A 20,025-nucleotide genomic window follows, 5' to 3' on the forward strand; every position below is an offset into this window, starting at 1 on the left:
CGCCACTCCTCAGCGAGTCGCACGGCAAACAATTGTCTAATCCTGAGTGAAATATTGTTTTCCATTTCATTATCATACAAAGCAGGTGTCGCCTTCAGGAAACACCTTGCCCGTGAGACACATTCAAAGCTTTGCAACGTTTTGTCAAATACCCGGTTTCACTTCACAGATGTAATAGAAAGCACATGAACAGAATCTGACAAAGATCCTCATTCGCTGCCAAACATCTCTACTTAAAGTAAATGATCTTGTACTCAGTTTAAAAAACCTATCATTCTTAAAATGGGGAACATTTCTCACACCATCAATAGATTTTCTTCACTTGCTTGATGGAAAATAAGTTTTTAAGACTGAATGTAAGATGAAATGACTTGTTGAAAGAGGCATTTCTGCTTCTTCTTTTTGCTTCTTTCTGCCTGATTTTCACACTCTCTTCATAAATCCCTGGCTGGTAATATTTAAATCTGTTTCCTCTGCAAAGCTATCCGTTTTAACTCCCAGCTCATTAGCAGCACTTCAAATCCTCCCTGTATCGCATCTCTTTTGCCTTTTACTCAATCACGTGGAACAGCAACCCTTGCTTTCTTGCTTAAATCCCGCTCTCCCTCCATCTCATCTCCTTTCTCTTTTTCTCCAGTTACTTTTCCCTCTGAGGACGGTGCATGAAGGTGACTGGTCTTGCCCTTTTACCTGCCAGTGCACATCTGTTTTATGCAAACTAGTGGGAACAGCAGGGTGAGTGGGTGTTTAATTGAGACAGAAAACAAAGAGCTTTGGTGGTTAAACACTAGCTGACAAAACTCAGAGGATTCTTACTTCTCTACATTTACAGCCACTATGTGCAGCATTAACACAATGCAAAAAGTATTAATACTGAATATGACCTGTGAGGTTTTGATGTCTTTGGGAAGTCATTTTACCCTCAAGTGGGATGGAAAGCAAACAGAAAGGAAGCGTGACTGGAATGAGGTATGGATGCCACCTCCCTTAGGGTGGCCAGATTAGAAATGGCAACAGTGAACACAGGAGGAGGAATTGCAAGGCATGGCAAAAGAGCAAGCTTAGGAGGGGAGATTGGGGGGGGGTATTGACAAAGATTATACGGGTCTCCTTGTAAAACTGCTGGATAAAAATCACTTCTGTCCCTGGGTGATCACACACCCAAATTATCATTAGAGAAATTAATATGAGAGCTGGTATCGCATGGGCAAATCAATATGCTTGTTAAACTCTTGCATCAGTGCATGGGAGAATTAAAAGCTAGAGGAGTGCGTAATAGCGTGTTACCACGGTACAGCTTCGATACCATGCCAGAGATGTCTGTTTGAGTGTGTGTTTGTGTGTAAAGATGAGGGGTAATGGTAATCACTGCGGCACTTTATGCTCTTTTGTGGCCCTCAATTTAAAAAATTAGAGGGGGCGTACAACAATCACTAGAGGGGACAATCCAATTATCAGTGTGAGGGGTAGTTACAGTATGTGCTTGAAGTGTGTTTTTTCAACAGAAGGGATTAAAAGGAAGCTAGACTTAATTATTCAGGAATTTCTAATTGTTATTACTTGAGTTTAAGTCGCAAAACCAAAAGCCAGGGACAAAGCAGCTGGGAATTATATGCAGTCCTGCTTCAGTGACTGCAATCTGGGAATTTTGATAAAAGTGAGAAAAAATGAGGGGGTTATTTCCAGGGGGTGAGGTTATGTTTCGCTGATCAGAGCTGACAGCAGCATTAGAAGCTAAAGCACATGTGGGTATTAAAGTGTATTTTGTAGGTCAACTGAAATGTCCGAGACCAGAGGTGTAACCTGCAATAATTCTTAAATTGAGTGGAGTTTCTCTTTATAGGATCAGGTTTACACAGACAGTAGTAGTGGTAGTGTTTCCCCATTTCTCACTGGGTTTATTTCCTCTTAAATAATGACAAAAGGGGTCTTCATAGCCCATAGCAAAAGCATCAATCAACTCAAATGCCATGTAGTATTGGCAGAACATCACGGTTTTCATCTTTAATGCTGTACTAATCAATATTTTTTATGAACAATGGCTCAAATGACTACATGTAATGTGAAAAGGGTCGCTCATATAAATCCACAGAGAAATTTCAGCATCTCTGCAGTTCCCCTCCGCTCTATACCTAGTGTTTTAGCGTCTTCGAGCTTATTGTTTTGGTTTTCTGGTCCGCAACTTTACTGGGTTTTTTTCATTTTCACCACACAGGAAGCTGTTTTTAGCAACAACAACAACAAAAAACTAATAAACCCACTGTACGCTACTTGTCCAACACCAAACAGCAGACAGACAGAGTTAGCGACTAGCTGGTGAGCATTAAACAGCTGAAGAGCCAGATATTTCCCTCAGGAGTTGGTGGAAACTAAATTCCAAAGTAATGCTGTTGCTTGGTGTCTGCTGGATGTGGACAAGGGCAACTGTTTGCTAACACTTTGGTCATATCAACTTTTTAACGTCATAATATGTCAGTGTTGTGTTTACAGCTTGTTCCACCGCTGCTTGTTAATGCTGCTTTAAAGTCTTTATAAACTATTTACAGTTTTATTCTTTTCAGCTATCTTTTTTGGCCCTATACATTTGTAATAACACTAAGTTTTGATTAATGCTCTCAAATGGTTATTTATATTTACAGACAGAGGGCAGGAAAGAGAAGCCTGTGCTATACAGAGAGCTGAAGTGAAACCACAACATTTTTGCTAAAGTAGTATGGAAACCTCATTAAAACTCCCATTGACATTTGTAATAACACAAATTACCAAAAATCCAGCCCTGGACCTTGCTCAAATGTATTTCATGAAATTCACTCCATTTGTCTAGAAAGTAAAGAAATATTTTGAAAAAACATGTAATATTATTGTTGTTTTAAGCAGCAGGAATGGCTGAACATGGTTAACATTTTTTACACAGCGGGGGTTACAGCTAAAAATGTGAAAGAAGGGAAAAGAGAGTGTAGGTGGAACACACACAAAAACTAATGGGGACTATAGTTTTATGAATGCTGGAATCATGGTTCAACTTTGATAAAATCATAAAGGGTTCAAAATCAAATAGGAAGTGGTGGAGTACTCAATGGTTGTAAAATATGGATGGTAAACCCCAGGATTCACTTTTTCAGAGAGGCAGATTAAAGAAACCTTCAATGAGAGATTGCATTGAGTTACAGAAGCTAATGGAACAGTGGAGAGGGGCTCTCAGTGCTGTCAGCACTGTCTGTGCAGTGCAGTAACTCAATGTATTGACTTGATACTTTTGATATCAGCCTTTTCCAAACTGCATGTTAAGACAAAATAGAAATTATATGGTACTTAAACAAAAGGTTAAACTTTTCACAGCAACTTAAACAGCATCATTTCTGGACAGTACTTCAAGAGTGTCTCGTCTCGTGGGTATACATTGGGCACCTAGTCATCTTAGCCTCCTGTGTTTGACTAACTGCCGGGTGGGATGTCAGAGGGCTGCTCTTCACTTTGATGATGACTCACTGTGGCATGGTGCCTTTGATCCTCTCCCCAGCTTTGTGAATAAAGAATACACTTTGATTGACGACGCACACATTATGGCCGTTTTGAGAGTTGGCAGGGGAGAAAAAGACACGTCTGTCATGTTGAAAAGGCCCCTGTCTCTGCTGCTGACGGCCAAGTTGGAGGAAAGCACTTTTGAGCTCTTTCAACATCTAACCCTATACAATGCCCTATTATGGGGGCCTACCCTGCACAGCAGCTATCTATCCTTTGTCATGTGCAGCGTGCTTGATTTAAGCAGCGTTTGATCAACACCCACGGCTATTTAAAAGCACAGACAGCCCGAATACAGATTGGGTTAGTTACAGTTATGTGCTGAAATGAACCTTCAGTGCGTATCACACACACAATGTGACATGGCAAAGTAGAGTGAGGATCAGCCCTAATCAACCATAGTGGGTGATAAAATGAGCTTAGCCACCGCTACAAAACACGGCCCTCTCCTTAGTTTCAGATCCTCCTCAGTATTCTATTCCAGTGTAACCTCATAAGCAATTACAAGCATATTATGCAGGCATAACAAGAAAACAAGAAAATGGGAATCTAAGAGCAGCAAGTAACATACAAACCCTGTGTATTGTGTTTTGTCTAATTGTGGTACGTGCCTTTGAATTGCACAAAATAGGTGGGAAAGACTGAACCTGTCGAAAATAATGACAACAAAATGCAAAACAGATGTGTTTAGAATTCCAACACGGCATCACACTGATCCATTAGATACAGTAAATATACACTGTGAATAATGCATCGCAGACAAGGCTAAGCCCCATGAGGGCAGCTGAGTCTGGTGGTTTTAATACATTAAGGAAATGTGCTGAGCGCCTAAGAGATGTCACACACATTCATCAGTTCGACTGGGGGAATCAGGCTGACATCTTTGAATACAGCCAGGTTGGTTATTGAGACACTTCTTAAAATGTATTCAGGGATTTTGGGGATATAATACCATGCTTTGTTATAATCAGTACATGATGTATGTGATCAGTGTGTGGTTACAGAACGTTATCAGGCTTGTGAAAGATGGGATAAAGCCGTGACCTGCAGATTGCCATCCTGTCAGCAACCTTTCAGGCAAGGAAAATGTGTGTGTAAGAGCTTTCCTACATGCACACATGAGTGCATGTGTGTATATGCGCGCATACTCTTGCATTACATACGTGTGTGTTAAGCTTCTGTGTGTGTACAAGCGTTTGTTCAGCTGAGCTGTGCCGAGCTCTGTGTACTGGGCGAATTCAAAGCAATCTGCCACCTCTCCCAAAACTAGCCAAGCACCGACTGTAACACAAAGGACGGCGCAGAACACCTGCTGAGATGATGGCGATGGCTGGCAGCCAAGACAACATATGGGTCTCATTCTGGCCCTAATGAAGACAACCTGACATAAATCTCGGACAAAACGGACCACTCTGGAGACCTGCACCATCCCACTGCAGTGTTGCTGCCATTGACGTAAACATTTGATCATCCTTGGGGTGTTGAGGCAGGAGAAAGGAGAGCAGAAGCGTGGAGTGAAAGCAGAGTTGGGGATGTAATAAGATACATTTAATGCATAACAATGCGGCTTCCCAAAAGCATAAACATCTCAGTCTTCTTTGAAGCCTACAGGTAACAGAGCACACCATCCACAGTTGGAGGATGAAATGATTTTGCTGCTGTAAACAAGTGCTAGCTCACAGCCCTCACAAGGTGTATGAAGTGTCAGAACACCTCAGTGTTAAAAGAAAAGCTTCTTGAAGCTTGGAAGACCTTACTATCCTTAAGCTCTGAGCTTGTGTCAAAAAAGACAAACATCAAGAATACAGGTAATTAAGTCAGTGCTTGAAAGGAAACGGCTTTCGTGCATGTTCAAAAGCAACACCTGGAAAAAGCACAGCTTAAAAAACCTATACACTTTTGATTTGATTTTTCTCCACATGGTAGAGAGTGGAAGAATCCTGTGCAGAAATACTGTTCTTCCAGTTGTACTGACTGTCCTGTTCTTTGGCCCAAACAGACCCTCTTACTGTTTTTTATAACAATTGGCAACACAAACAAGAAAAAGCAGCAGTAATGTCACTTTCTGCCCCAACCTTTGTCCTTGTTGTGATCCATGTGGAAGCCTGCGGCCAGTCAGGGAGGCCAACTGTTAATATAACTGCCTGACAAGGAAACGCTGGCTGTTTAGAGAGATAATGGCCTGGACCACAGACACAATAATAGTCTCCCTCTGCGAAGAACTGTTGTACTGCCAGTTCACAGCCCTCCATGTTGTCTATTTATAGTGCACCATAATTAATACGCTGTAATTGAAGCATATAAGCAAAGCTGAAACGTGCAGCGTGCAGTACACAGAGGCCTCGTGCTCTCACAGGGGGGAAAAAAAAGTCAAGATGTGAAATGATAATCGTCACAGCTGTCAAATCACATATCAACAGACATGTCTTTCCTTCTCTTTTCTATGTCTGCGGTGACACCCAGGGCTGATCATCAGTCTCGAGTTATACATTATAAATGCTGAGCAGAATACGCAAAACAGAGCAGTGCACTTCTGTCATCATTTCACATAGACAAAGGCACTTTTCTACAATATATGACAGAAAGGATTAATAATCATCTATTACTGTCAAAGTTCATCAGCTTCCTGTTTTGTGGAGCGCCCATGTAGCACCAAATCACGCCGATGACATCTTGGGATCCATGTTTCGCAGCTGAAGTCATAATTCCTGGGAGGTTCAAACCATCCAATTTAGCACTCTCATATTATCACGCCGGTTGTAATCCATTCATTAGGGAAACAATCTCAAAGTCTTTTTTGATAATTAATGGCATTTAAATGATAATGTGATGTACTGTATATGTGGGAGCAACCTTCCTTATAGCATGTTAATGATCCACGGCATTCTGCTAATCAGTCAATTAATCACCATCTTATGAATTTAATCTCTTACTTAGGCCCTGTTCTACATAATGGGTTTTAAACATTCAAATCCATGCTTGGATTACAAATGAGGCTCGTTCTTGGTGCTATGCTCTCCTTAAACTGGGCTTCCACTGACAGCCTTTGATTTGAGATGTTATTAGATGTAACATATATCTTTTCTTCTTCAACACACAAGGATATGTCACAATGACAGAGTACAATGCATCCATTGAAATTTTTGCAAGGAGCTATTAATCTTAGTGGGTTTTTTCTGTTTATCCTTTATGGGTGTGCATACAGTTCATGTTCGTCAAGGGCGGTATTTTATGATGAAAAATAACGTCTCCGCAATCTTTGGATCTCGTTCAAAAAGCTCAAAAGCCAATTTTGTTTTGGTGATTTCACACAGCGCGACTGAAAACAAACTCATGTTTATTTATCACATACTTAAATCTCCCATATCAAGAGCTCAGTTAGTCAAAATGGGAGTGAAATAGAAGTCTTTAATTGAGAAACGTAAACATAGTGGTGGTGGAACAATTTGTAATGCATTTCTGGATAGGCTTTTTAAAATTAATCCAATCAATATCACTAAAAGGTTGGCAATTGTTTTGCTAAAATTATCAGTAAATGGCAAGAGCGCAAATTTAGAACTTTGGCCTTCAGTTTTTGTTAAAAACACTGTTGATGATAAATTAAAGGTTGTGACATTTCTTTTAATAGATGTTCTTTCCAACCTTGGTACCACTTTCTATTAAGGCACCCTTTACAAAAGGGTTTTAAGTTGTAACTAATGACTTCATTAATGGCTAATGGTTAAAAGCCATTAAAAAGTACAGCTTTTGGGCTACCAGGTTGTGAAAAGAAATAGTCAGGCACAAAACCCCTTATAAAAATTGTCGTTTTTATACTTTGGTTGTAGGATGATTTTGTTATCAGAGCCAAGCTAGCCATTTCCCCTTGTTTCCAGTCTAAGCTGAGCTAACCGGCTGCTGGCTCCCACTATGTATTTATCGTACAGATGTGAGAGTGGCGTTGATCTCCTCGTCTAACTCTCAGCAAGAAAGCGAAGAGCTTATTATAAAAAGTGTGAAACCCATGAGCATCAATGTATTACTAACATTTATAACTGCATTATCACCAAATAGAAAGAATAAGATTTTTCACAACCTGGCAAACCAAAATGTGTTCTTATTAATGGCGTATAAGTGATCTATAAAGCATTAATAAATGATTTATTAACCATTGATAAAGCCATTAGTTCCAGCATATAAAGGGTACATTATTAGAAAGTGGTACCTAATCTTAGTTAAAGAGGCAAATTCAAATTGTCATGGAGAGTACTATTCAACCCCTGAACAAAGTCTTCTTTCACTCAGGAGGGAAAAAATAACCCCAATGCTGTCATGGAGAGATGACAGGAAATGAGGGAGAGAGATAGGGAACGACATGCATCCAAGATCTCCGGCCAGATTCAAACCGGGGACGTTGCGGTTTATAGTCAGTGTCTTAGCCTCTAAGCTGAGGCGTCTCTTGTTGCTTTGATTTTGACCTTCTTTAAATCTGTCTCTTGTAGGTCCCTCATCTTTATGGAAAAGCAATACTAACTCACTGGAGTGCCCCTTTAAGATCGATATTTAATGCTTATACACACTGAAGGCTTTTTAACTTGTCAGTGTTTTATCACACTGAGATATGTTCTGAAATACTGAATTAAGCTGTCACAAACAGGTCAGTTATAACCTGGTGGAATATTTTGGGATGGCTACATACTGTAGAGACAGAAGTTTCATGGTCACCTGCATTAGCCAAACAATTTTGGTTATTGGAGCACTGCCAGTGCTCTCTGAATGATACAGTCATATCTTGATTTGAAACGTACCTCAGCTGACAGAAACACTAATATGATTTATTTGTGTTCTGCCTGAAGGATCCAGTGACAGGAGGAGCAGACAGAAATGAACAGAACAGAACAGAGCGACAGATAAATTGTAGTTTCTGCTGAAGCTCACCAAACTCGAACAGAGACAGACGTTTCTGTTCAATTAACACATTACACTTTCTTTTACCCAGACTTGTTTCCTCTCTATGCTAATACTTGCACATGCTGTGTTATTTACGGATGAGGCCAGTGCATAAGGTGGGCTCCTGCTGGCGAGTTAAGCGCTCGGCATCTGTACTTTTTGAAAGAAAGAATTTGCTATAAATGTCCGAGTGGACTGTTGATGAGAGGCCCCCCTGACCCAACCCGTCACACGCCTCGACACACACATCAACTGGAATACTAAACAGGTCAAAACAGAAACACCTTGAAACATCATTCAACAAAAATAGACTGTAAATGGAGCATGGACTGACGGTAAAATAAAAATGCGGGGAATGTTATCATCAATGTACAGTTTGACACAGTGTAGACATTGAGCATGCATGAAGGAGACATATTACATTTGAAATGTGGTTTTGTTTTCTATGCAATTTATTTTCTGACACTCCATGAAAAACACTGCCTAATAATCCTTCAGTAAAAATTCTACTGCATATATACTGCAATCATAATTTCCTTGTTTCAGTTTAGAAACTACAGTACACCAGACTTACTCAAAACATGTGCAGGAAATGAACTCTTTGCCATTGTTTTTCCCATTTAGCCTTGAAAATGTAGTGCCAAGTAATGCAGAAAAAAGAAGAACAGAAGTGCCAGTTAGCTAATATATGAGACTTTAAAATTGGTTTCTACAATTTCTTGTAATAAATCCTCTATTAATTTAACTCCCAAAATTAAACTAGTCAGTATTATGGCCCCAAATATGCTGAATATAATAACATTACCATCGGAGCATATTAGGCCATGCATCCAGATGTCTTGTGACACATCACAGACAATAGAGAGGTAATGACATCCCGAAGCAGTCCTTCTGTAACATGTGCAATATGTTCTGCCCTATCAATAGTGAAACAGACTATATTTGAGCCAAGCTGACACATTTCTTGGCTCCTCATATGTGGAGGGCCGTTGGCAATGAAAACTGTGTTATATGGCCCAGTAGTGCTGACAGGTTTCTTTCTCCTTCTCTTCTGCCCTCCCCCTCTTCTCTTTATTTCTCCCTCTTCTAGGTTGTGGAGAGGCTGGCATGTGGCAAGAGGAGGGGGAAAGGATGGATCTTCAGCCCAGTGTAAGAGCCTCCCCCCAGGGAAGCCGGAGTCGGACGCAAGGCCTCATGGGCCGTTGACCTGCTGTCTCCGTGATTTATGGCGGCTGGGGGCCTCTGGCCACTGCAGACTCCTCTCCTCTCTCTCCTCCGTTTCCCTTCACTCACACTGCAGGATTGCAAGGAGCCACACACACTGCACCGCCGTCTACAGGAGTATGGAAAGAGGAATTCTTCACACATGCTGAGCTGCAGCACGGGCACGCATATATCCACTGCTTCCTACACTGTCTCATACAAAAATAAACACCTCCATAAACATTTCTACACTGTAGGACCGTGTCCCGCAATCCTATCGCATGTCCATTAGACCAAGCCTGCTCTCAGAGTATTCTCCATTTGACTGTGTGTGGATTACTATCAGTCATGGTGTGTCAGCTGTAGAGCCCTTGGTGTAGCTGCTGCTCACGGGCAGAGGCGGATCAATGGAAGTGCGCTGAGTAACGAGGTGATGTTCCTGTTTTCACATGGTCTGAGAGCAATCAGCAGCCAGAATCTCTCCGCTGACTCTACATACTGCTCTGCTGCTACATTGCAATAACCGTCCTCCTCTATGGACTATTAGTGCAGTGACTTATTGTATTATTTTAATATTAGATACACCAGCTGGACATTTGCTCCTGTGCAAACCAGAGCTGTCAGAGCACATTAAATACCCTTTTTCTCCAACCGTAAAGGCTTGGAGTTGACACATTGCCGTATTTACCTTCTGGACTATTTTTACTTTTGAAAGCTGGGGACTGAGAGTGAGAGCCAGCAGGTGTCCTCACCATGGTGTTGCCGCCCCCAGACAAACGCCACGTGTGCCTGACCACCATCGTCATCATGACCAGCATGGCCTTCATGGACGCCTACCTGGTGGAGCAGAACCAGGGTCCCAGAAAGATTGGTGTGTGTATTATAGTGCTGGTAGGGGATGTATGCTTCCTCATAGTGCTGCGTTATGTGGCAGTGTGGGTCGGTGCCGAGGTGCGCACCGCCCGACGAGGATACGCCATGATCCTCTGGTTTCTGTACATCTTTGTCCTGGAGATCAAGCTCTACTTTGTCTTCCAGAATTGCAAAGCAGACAGGAAGAGTTTAGAGACGGTGGCCCGGAAGGCTCTGACGTTATTATTATCTGTATGTGTACCAGGCTTGTACTTGGTTCTAGTGGCTCTGGATAGTATGGAATATGTGAGAACTTTCCGGAAGAAGGAGGACATGAGGAGTCGTCTATTCTGGGTGGCTCTGGACCTGCTGGACCTGCTAGATATCCAAGCCAATCTGTGGGAGCCCCAGCGGACAGGCCTGCCCATCTGGGCCGAGGGCCTGATGTTCTTCTACTGCTACATCCTGCTGCTCATCCTGCCCTGCGTGTCGCTCAGCGAAATCAGCATGCAGGGGGAGCACATGTCGCCCCAGAAGATGATGCTGTACCCAGTTCTGAGCCTGGTCACCATAAACGTGGTCACCATCCTCATACGAGGAGTAAACATGGTGCTGTTTCAGGACAGCCGTGTTTCCACCATCTTTGTCGGAAAGAACGTGGTGGCCATCGCCACAAAGGCGTCCACCTTCCTGGAGTACCGCAGACAGGTGAAGGAGTTCCCCCACCCACAGAACGCCATGGCGCTAGAGCTGCAGCAGAATTCTGTCAGCCACACGCAGCCGCTGCCCAATGCCACCAGTTTGCCACATGAACCTTCGCCGGCGCAGGACGTCATTGACACATGACCGCCAGCACTGGACTGAGCACTATTAGAAACTGACTGCTTTTTATGAAAGCTCCAGGAGTGGAGGTAGATAGAGAAATCAGCTGCATGACAGGATGATATTTTGCTCTCGTCAAGCCCACATGAACTGCTGCGAAACCATAAAAGAGATTTTCAGCATTACCTGCCTGTCAGAACATACTGTAAACCTACACTTGACTCTGAGTGCAGCGTGCAGACTTTGGAAATCAAGTCAAAGGTTTTTAATCGTGCTGTTGTGTTTTTAATTGTTTCAAATGTTTTAAAAGTTCAAACTTTTATTAAGAGACAATATCTACACTGCGTAGCCCGGTGACATTATGTTGTGTAAAACGGACCATTGGTCCCCCCTTGGTGAGTATCTTGTATTTTTTAAAAGGTCACTTTTTCAACAGTGCATCTGTGGCATTTCCTTTGAATTCCAGCACCAAAGGACATACCACTCAGCGTGAAGCACTGATGGAGAGGAGGAGCAGAGAGTGACAAGGGTCAGTCATGGGGGGCTATCTATGCTGTGCTAGAGCAAGGTTGGTGGCAGACAAATGCTTTTCCTTCTGTGTTTGGTTCTGCTGAGAATGAGCTCTGTGCTGCGCCGCCTCGGTCAGTGTGACACTTTACGACCAAAGGTCTGATTAAAGCACTGGAGCTCAGCACTATACCATTCACTGCAGGCATCCAAGCGTGTGTTTTACTGTGTGTGCGAGTGTCGCACACTAGTCACTAGAGTACGTGTGCCTGCAAGTATACCTGTTCGCCGCAGGAGGATTTAGGTTATTTCAAATTATTTTGGAACAGATGTGAGTTGTTGATGTGTGATAAATTGCAAATGAGACAAAATATGTAAAGATGTCAGAAGAAAAAAAAATATGATGGGGTAAGATACTTTTTGTTTCCTGTACTGTACATTCCTCTAAAACTAGCTCAAGCCTTGAAGTCAGAGAATGCAGAGATCAGAGTCCAGAGAACGCCTCACTGAAGAATTGACAAAAGATAAAACTATAACAATGATAATACAATAACATACAATACTTTTTCTGATGTTATTCAGTTTATTATTATAATTATTATTATTATCATTATTATTATGTACATTCTTTACTTGTTGGAGGCCAATGATGTTTTAATAAAAGTATAAGTAAAAGAATAATGATGAGAGTATAGTTTCTTTTTCCAAATAGTTCATTGTGATTTAATAAATATTATTTTTAGCTAAATTAAGGAATATTTGGTGCTCTTGTTGTGCTTGAAAGCAACCGTGACACAACAAGAATAGCTACAGCAAAACCATTTCTGTTATTTTTTGCATGGCAGAATCCACACAGCACATAAATATTTAGGCTGAGCAGCATCCTCCTGGACTCGGCATTAATTTCCTACCCCTCGGGCTACCACATTTGGGGAAAGCAAGCAATGAATTTATCTTTAAAATGTGATAAAAATGTGATAAAAATGTATGAACCTTTTCTCAAAAATGTTTCTCCCTTTTTCTCCCAGTTCTCTTTATCACCTTCCCACTTGCCTTTTTGTTCTGTTAACACTAATCTTCTCTGCACCGACCCGCTGTCAGTTATCAAACAGAACTTTTACAGCTGATGAATTGCCTTTGTGTTTCCATGGAGAATTGCATTAACTGACCCAAGTGTTGTGGTCGGAGGTGGAGAGGGCAGCCACATGAGGAAAGTCACTTTACTGTCATCAGGTTAATGAAGGTTAACTGCTGATCTCAGCTCACAAAGACACACACACTCTCAGACCCTGAATGGCCCCACTCCATTAACGATAACTGTCAGCTGCAGAGTGACAAAGAGACTGGATGATTACCAAAAGAGTGACATTTCTTTTTACTTTATGTAAGCATAATATAGGCCATTTTTAAAAAGATCATTTGGATTTCATTCATGGTTCTCAAAATAGTGCAAAGTTGTTCCTATTTGAACCATTAGAGCTAAATCAAACTGACTGGACGGCAAATATCAGAACAAGCTTCAGTCCTATTATAATTTACAAAAGGTACATATGACTGCATTTAATATTTGGCATTAAAGCTATTATTAATTTAAGTTGTCCTCATTTGCAAGGTTAAACATGCAGAAAGAGGACAGATGTAAGTAGGTTTGCTCACTGTACTGCCAAATATCCTTAGCAAACCAAAGACAGCCATCACTACAGTTTAATTATATTTTTATTTATGTTCGGGTAAAATTATGCTTGGTTGGCAAGTTGCCCCAAGTTACAATATATTTGCTTACTTACAAACTAGGACGTTTTTTTGCCAAATATGCAAAACACACAGAGAGGACAACTCGCAAAACCTTGTTCAGGAAGTTACTGCACCACAGAGACTAAATGTACACACTGAAGTGCTGATTTCATTCCCCACGCCCACTATATTGTTGCTTCAAACTCATCAAACAACCAATCGTTTAACTAGGTGAGCAGGATCAGTTTGCGGCTTACAGTAGCTCTATAAACTGCCAGTCTCTTCTCTTAGACTCTCTTCTTTAGAAACATATAGATTGTTCTTGCCGGTGGAGCATTAAATATTTCTGAGGCGTATCTCTCAGGGCACATCCAGTTCATTCTGGTTGTCTGTTTTCAGATCAGCTCCTATCTTACAGTAACTCTCCACCGTAAGGCCTAATTATAGACCAAAAAAAATACTAATCAACTTTGACATAGTGTAGTTTTGGTGCTATTTGCGGGGGATTTCCTACTGTTGAATTCTTCACCATGCTCATAATTGTGAAGAACTTCATGGCTGTAGGAAGTTGTTTATATGATGTGTTATATATGTTATGTGTTATTTATATTGTATTTTACTCTATTTATTTATGCATTGCCATTACTATAAAGTAAACAGTTGAGAGTGACAGAACGTAAAAGAGAGAGAGAGAGAGAATTCCAGATAATTCCTGAATTATTCAGGATCATTCTGGTTCATAGTTTTGCCCATGATTCTTATCAGTAATATTAACATTGTACTCACAAAGTGAATTGCTGAGATCTGGGAACATGGCGACATTGCTAAAAAAAAGGTCTGAGTAAAAAAAACATGTGGTCAGACAATCATACAGGTTTCAAACAAACCCCCAAACAAAAGCCACTCTACTGTCTACTCTACTCTCCGACCTTACCAGGAGGACATGGGAAAAATCTCAAGCATGGCAGAAAATATCAAAGAGGACGGGGGAAAGAAATTTAACATTGTGATTGTTCACATTCTGTAGCATCCTATATAGCTGCTTTGTAGCATCATTTGCTGCATTTCATTCTACTCGCACTACCTCATGCAAACTATGCCCTGTTGCACATTTGGTGTGAAACCACTGTTACCCAAACTGTCCATTGTAGTAAACATGCATCACAGTTTACAGACAAACTTTCTGGTTCAACTTTGACTGACCATACTTACTGTACAGCAGTACATGCGCATGGTTTTCCTGTGCAATGAGGGATTATTACTGACATTTTGGTTGCACTCACTTTCAGTTTTACCTCCAAATAAAGTGGTTCCGAAAATCTACATTTTTTAAGACCCAAGTTATAATAAATTGGAATTAACCTTGAAATGTGACAAAAGTCCTTGGTCAGACTCAAACCCAGGACTCACCATTGCATAATTACATAATATGCTGTAGGAAACCAGGGAACAATAGGTTTCTGTTAATCTGTTTTTTTCACTGTGCACAAACTTATTGTTTTAACATTAATGCAAACATTGCATTAAACTGTTTACTGTCAATCATCCGTCAGCCACAGCAAGGTATATAACTCTCGCCCAATAAATAATCCCTCAAAATCTTGTCACCTTACGCACTTCATTGTCACATGCAGGTGTCTATATTTAGAGCATCCTTGTTAGCGGGGACAGCAGTTAATCTAGGTTTGACTCGGTGCAACATAAACAAGTAGATTAGAAAAAAAATTTAATTACACACCTCGTGCACCACAAAATGATTTATTAAATGTAAATGGGCTATAACTCTAAATGTTGAAATGACACCGGGATTATGTTTTAACTCTAACAGAACCACAGATGCAGCATTGTGAGGTGGCAAAATGTCTGAGAGATTGGAGCCTACGTGGACAGCTGATGGCCTGGTTGGCTCTGCTGCAACTCACATTATTAAATCTCTCTTATGCTGTTTGAACAGTAGACTCAGCAAAATGTTTTTTTTTTTTTCAAAGAATGGGAAAGGAGAACCAGGTCCAACATTTAATTAAAAATGTCCCCCTGTATGAATAAGAGCCACATAACCAGCCCTTGGTAATATTTAGAACCTTTATGTCTGTGACTGAGACCAAATCTTTTGTTTTGGTCTGGATCAGAGCTCATTGTTAGGCTGACAGCATAATGCCACTATTGTTTGAATAATCTTGTCAGCACAAGTGGTTGGAGGGGGAAAAGTAAATGGCAAACTTGGGAAAAGAATAAATTACCTGTGGCTGCCTCTGCAAGAGATCACCTTTCTGAGACCCTCTGAGCGAGGGATTCATCCATAAATCACCAGGGCTGCGAATCAGGAATGTAATTGTGCTCTCTCTATATGTAATAAGTGGGTAAATGTGCGTTTTCTCTCTCTGCCTGTGATTTACTGTGTATCCATGACTTCCTGAAGCACTTAGTCTCAGCAAAATTAAATCAGAAACAATCGGATGAAGGTGGCGTTTTCAGTATTACAGTCCCTCTCTTGACTACCACCAAGGATTTGCTGACTTGTGGGTTTGTCCACTCAATTGCTTCACCAGCTGCTCTCTCTGCTTCACACTTGTTAGTAAATGTCTCTGTTCTCACGCCGTAATCACTTTATTGGCCACACACCCCTTCAACTATACTACCCACAGCGCACAGCAATCTATATGGAAATCACTCTTTGACTGTGCTTCTATCATGAAACTGCAACACATTTATTGTCCACAAGAGGCTTGGTCAACAAACAATGACCTTCAGTCCTACTAAAAGGTGATTAAAGTTGTGAGACAAAAGTGTGTTTTTGGATGATGACATTTCTGCAGCCATATGTTTGCATATTCACAGCTCTCTATGACAGTTAGTGGAGTCTTCTTTCAGACAAAAAACAGGGAGTGTAATGTTGCCATGGACTCAGTGAGTTAGCTGGCCACAACTTGAGCCCCACAACTTTTTAACCTACATTTGTTTACATTTTGGCAAATACGCGGCATTAAAAGTATGCGAATTAGGTATTAGCAGTTTCTGACTGCAGTGTTCCCATGGTTGTACAGACAATTATCACTGGATCACTTTGATTCTGAAGAAAACTTAAAAACATGATGATTCTCAGGCAAGTCCCAGAGTTGCAAGGAGCATCTTTTCTCCATGAGTTTTAAGCAGATTTATGGACTTTTAATCTTTAGTCTAGTTATGTGTGTAACAATATTAATCACATATCATTCACATCACGTTCTTACTTTAAAGCTAAATTAGAGGCAAACTAGTTCACACTCAAAATTATCAGCTTTAAAATCTGGTAGAATTACCAGTTGTTGAATATGTATTCATTTAGCTAGATTGCAGAAGAATAACAAGAACAAACACGAAGTTTGGTGACATCATGTAATTCCCAGTGCAGTATAGCTTAACCCATTTCAGCCTGAGCAGAGGTATAATCAATTTCAATATAATCAGTGTGTGGGAGTGTGTGTGTGTGAGTGTGCTTGCTCCTCAAGAAATAGTTACAGCAGGTAATTTCCCATAAAACCACGTGTTGTTTTTACGTTTCTGTATGGATGAAAAAAACGAGATACACCATGTTAACGTCTAAGCTTTACCTACTTCACACTAGTGTTACCTGACCAGAACCAAACAGCAGACTACACACAAAATTAGCGACTAGCTGGTGAAGACAGTGGCGCACTTAGCAGCAAAAAGGTCAGATATTTTCCTCAGGAGTTAGTGGAGACCAAAACTGAGCTAAAAAAAAGGGGGGGATTGGACTTACGTTTGTCAGGTTGCCAGAAACACGACTCCAAATAAATGCTAATGTTGCTCCATGGCTGCTCGATGTGTAAACAGGTAAATGTTTGTTAGCACGACTGCTGTACCAACTTTGCAACATGTCAACGTTGCATTTACAGGTTGTTGCGCTGCCCCCAACTGGCAAAAGGAAATGGGGCACATAGAACAGATTTCAGGAGTAGCAATAGACTTAGAAACACAGAAGATGCATCTCATGTAAAAAGAAAAAACATTAATAGCAAAAATATGAAAGAAATAAGAAAAGAAAAAGACAAAATAGAAAAATTATTAAAATTAGAAAATAGGAAAGAAAAACACCATTTGCAACACAGAAATAATCAAATAGCAACCACAAAACATCCGAATACCATCATATATATATATACATATAAATATATATATATATATATATATATATATATATATATATATATATATATATATATATATGTGTGTGTGTTATATTGATGTGTTTCTTTCCTTCAATAATGGCTTCAATAATGGCTATTTTAACATAGATAAAAAAAAGTATAATTATACATCAAATGTATTATTTATATTTGAAAGAGTTTTACAATGATTACATGATTAAAATGTCCATTTAGTCGATGTCCCCACAGTGTTGCATGACAGGGGAGAATACTGTTGTAACTATTTTTCCCCCAAATACTCTTTGATTTTTAATTTATTTTCCAGTCCAGAAAAGCGTAAGTGACCCTAGATCATTTTTGGACCACAACTGTGCAATTGGGCTCTTAATATTTTGGGAACCTGTTTTTCTTTGGGCCTTCTGCAGTCTACTCAGTGGTTAGATTGAATAGGTTTAAACTTTGATTTGTCAGTCCAGAGTATGTTCAGCTGCTATTCCGTGAACCAATCCCAATAGTACTAACCCTAGACTGACTATTTCTATTTTGAAGTTTTGAGAATAGCTTTGCTAAAGCAACATGCCTGTTAATTGCTTGTTATAGGAATTATTGTTCACTTGACAATGAAACAGGAACTTGTTCCTATTTAAATCTGCACAGATTTTAATGCTAAGCTTCCAATTTCTTTTACCAATGACTGCTGATTTCTTATATTTTTATAACATTTGCTCAGTTTTATATATATATATATATATATATAAAATATTACATATAATTCACTAATAAAGGAGGAAGTATCCCATTTTACTTATGGATAACAACACACTGAATTATGACCATGGCTTCTACTGAAAACCAAGCAATGTATCAGAGTCAGCTTTACTGTTTAATTTAAAATTTGATTTCATTCTGAGTGTGAATCTATATTTCAGGCTACAATAAATGCAAACCTTGGACTAGTTCCAATACTAATGTGTTCTTGCAATGATGGATGTCTGTGGAATAGCCTAACAAAAGTCCACAGCACTCAGTGATCAATGGCACACTACACATGTTAACTCTAACCCTGATTAAAGGGCTCAGTGCATGACTCACCATTAGTTGATTTTTTCAGATGGTCTTATCAGAACTATCAGTCTCCATTGCACACTGCCAGCTTCACCAGGGCTAACTACTTGATATTCATACATACATAGATAAGAAGGTATTGTGTTACCTTCATGAACTGTACAGTGTGTGCAGAATGGATTAATCACCGAGCCACAATGCACAGGGGAACAGACTGTGGGAGCTGTCATAAACAGATATGCATAAATGAAAGCTGAGCGTGCACTGCGGTAGAAAGTCATGCTGTTAGTTGTGAAAACAGCTGATGTTTATGGCTTGATTTCTGTGCTATTTTAAAGGGAGCTTCATTATTGGCTGGGTTGCTAAAAAAAGACCCAAAACAGCCAGTGACCACAGGAGCTCTGATAATGTCACTGTCCTCATCATTATTCAGTTTATTTTAATTTTATCTAGTTATAAAGTTTGCAGACGGTTTAAATACCAGGGAAAGGTCACATAGTGGTAACTGAGTACAATAGCAATGTACCACTTAAGGATTGTGGACTGTTAGCTTAGAGACTTTTAAATGGACTCAGCCAGTGGATTTTTAGTGTTATGACTGCTAAATAAAAAAGACAGGAGAGACAGATTCAAAAAGAGTTCCTGGGTGTCAATGCTAAGAAAACCAATAAAAAGAAGCAACATGACAAGTCCAGTGTAGTTCGCAAAATTGTTGACTTTTTTTCTAATTATTTGTTTGTGAATTACTAGGTGATTTTACGTCTTAAGGCACCTAAAACCAATAAAACAATCTGAGGAGAGAAAATCAGTATATGTTTGAACTGACCACCACCTGGTGACATTTGCAATCTGTGATAAGGGGTGGCAAGAAGACATTGCTTCATTTTTAAGGGGGCACAAGCCAAAAGGATTGGGAATGCTGCTTTAACAAACACTGTTTCCAGGGAGATAGAACAGATTTCAGCTATTCTGAAAAATCCAAATTACTCTCTGTTAACAGTTTTTTTAGGACAATTTTTTAGTAAAAAGTAGTTCCAGTGAAAACTATTAATTTTGACGTCTGTGGATTACCTTGGGTATATTGTTTCTGGAAAGAGATGTTGCTGTTGAATTTTTAAATGTGTTTTTTTCATTGCTGTGAGCACCACAACAATTTTCCATTGGAGGCAGAGATCTCAGAAACGATATCTCAAAACCAAAACTATCTGCATGGATAAATACCACTAGGGGTAAGTGAGGAAAT

The 20,025-nt window shown here is 40.1% G+C and overlaps 1 protein-coding gene across 1 annotated transcript in view; it reads left to right on the forward strand.

Moving 5' to 3' along the window:
- The window catches only part of tmem121ab (transmembrane protein 121Ab), a 38,031-nt gene extending 24,917 nt beyond the window's left edge, over positions 1 to 13,114 (forward strand). Inside the window, exon 2 of the mRNA XM_044169867.1 lies at positions 9,542 to 13,114. Coding sequence (XP_044025802.1) covers positions 10,408 to 11,352 — 945 coding nt within the window. The 5' untranslated portion in view covers positions 9,542 to 10,407 and the 3' untranslated portion in view covers positions 11,353 to 13,114. The remainder of the gene's footprint in view (positions 1 to 9,541) is intronic.
- Positions 13,115 to 20,025: the final 6,911 nt, after the last annotated feature.

Source organism: Siniperca chuatsi, linkage group LG16 (genome assembly GCF_020085105.1).
Source record: "Siniperca chuatsi isolate FFG_IHB_CAS linkage group LG16, ASM2008510v1, whole genome shotgun sequence".
Taxonomy (NCBI): domain Eukaryota; kingdom Metazoa; phylum Chordata; class Actinopteri; order Centrarchiformes; family Sinipercidae; genus Siniperca; species Siniperca chuatsi.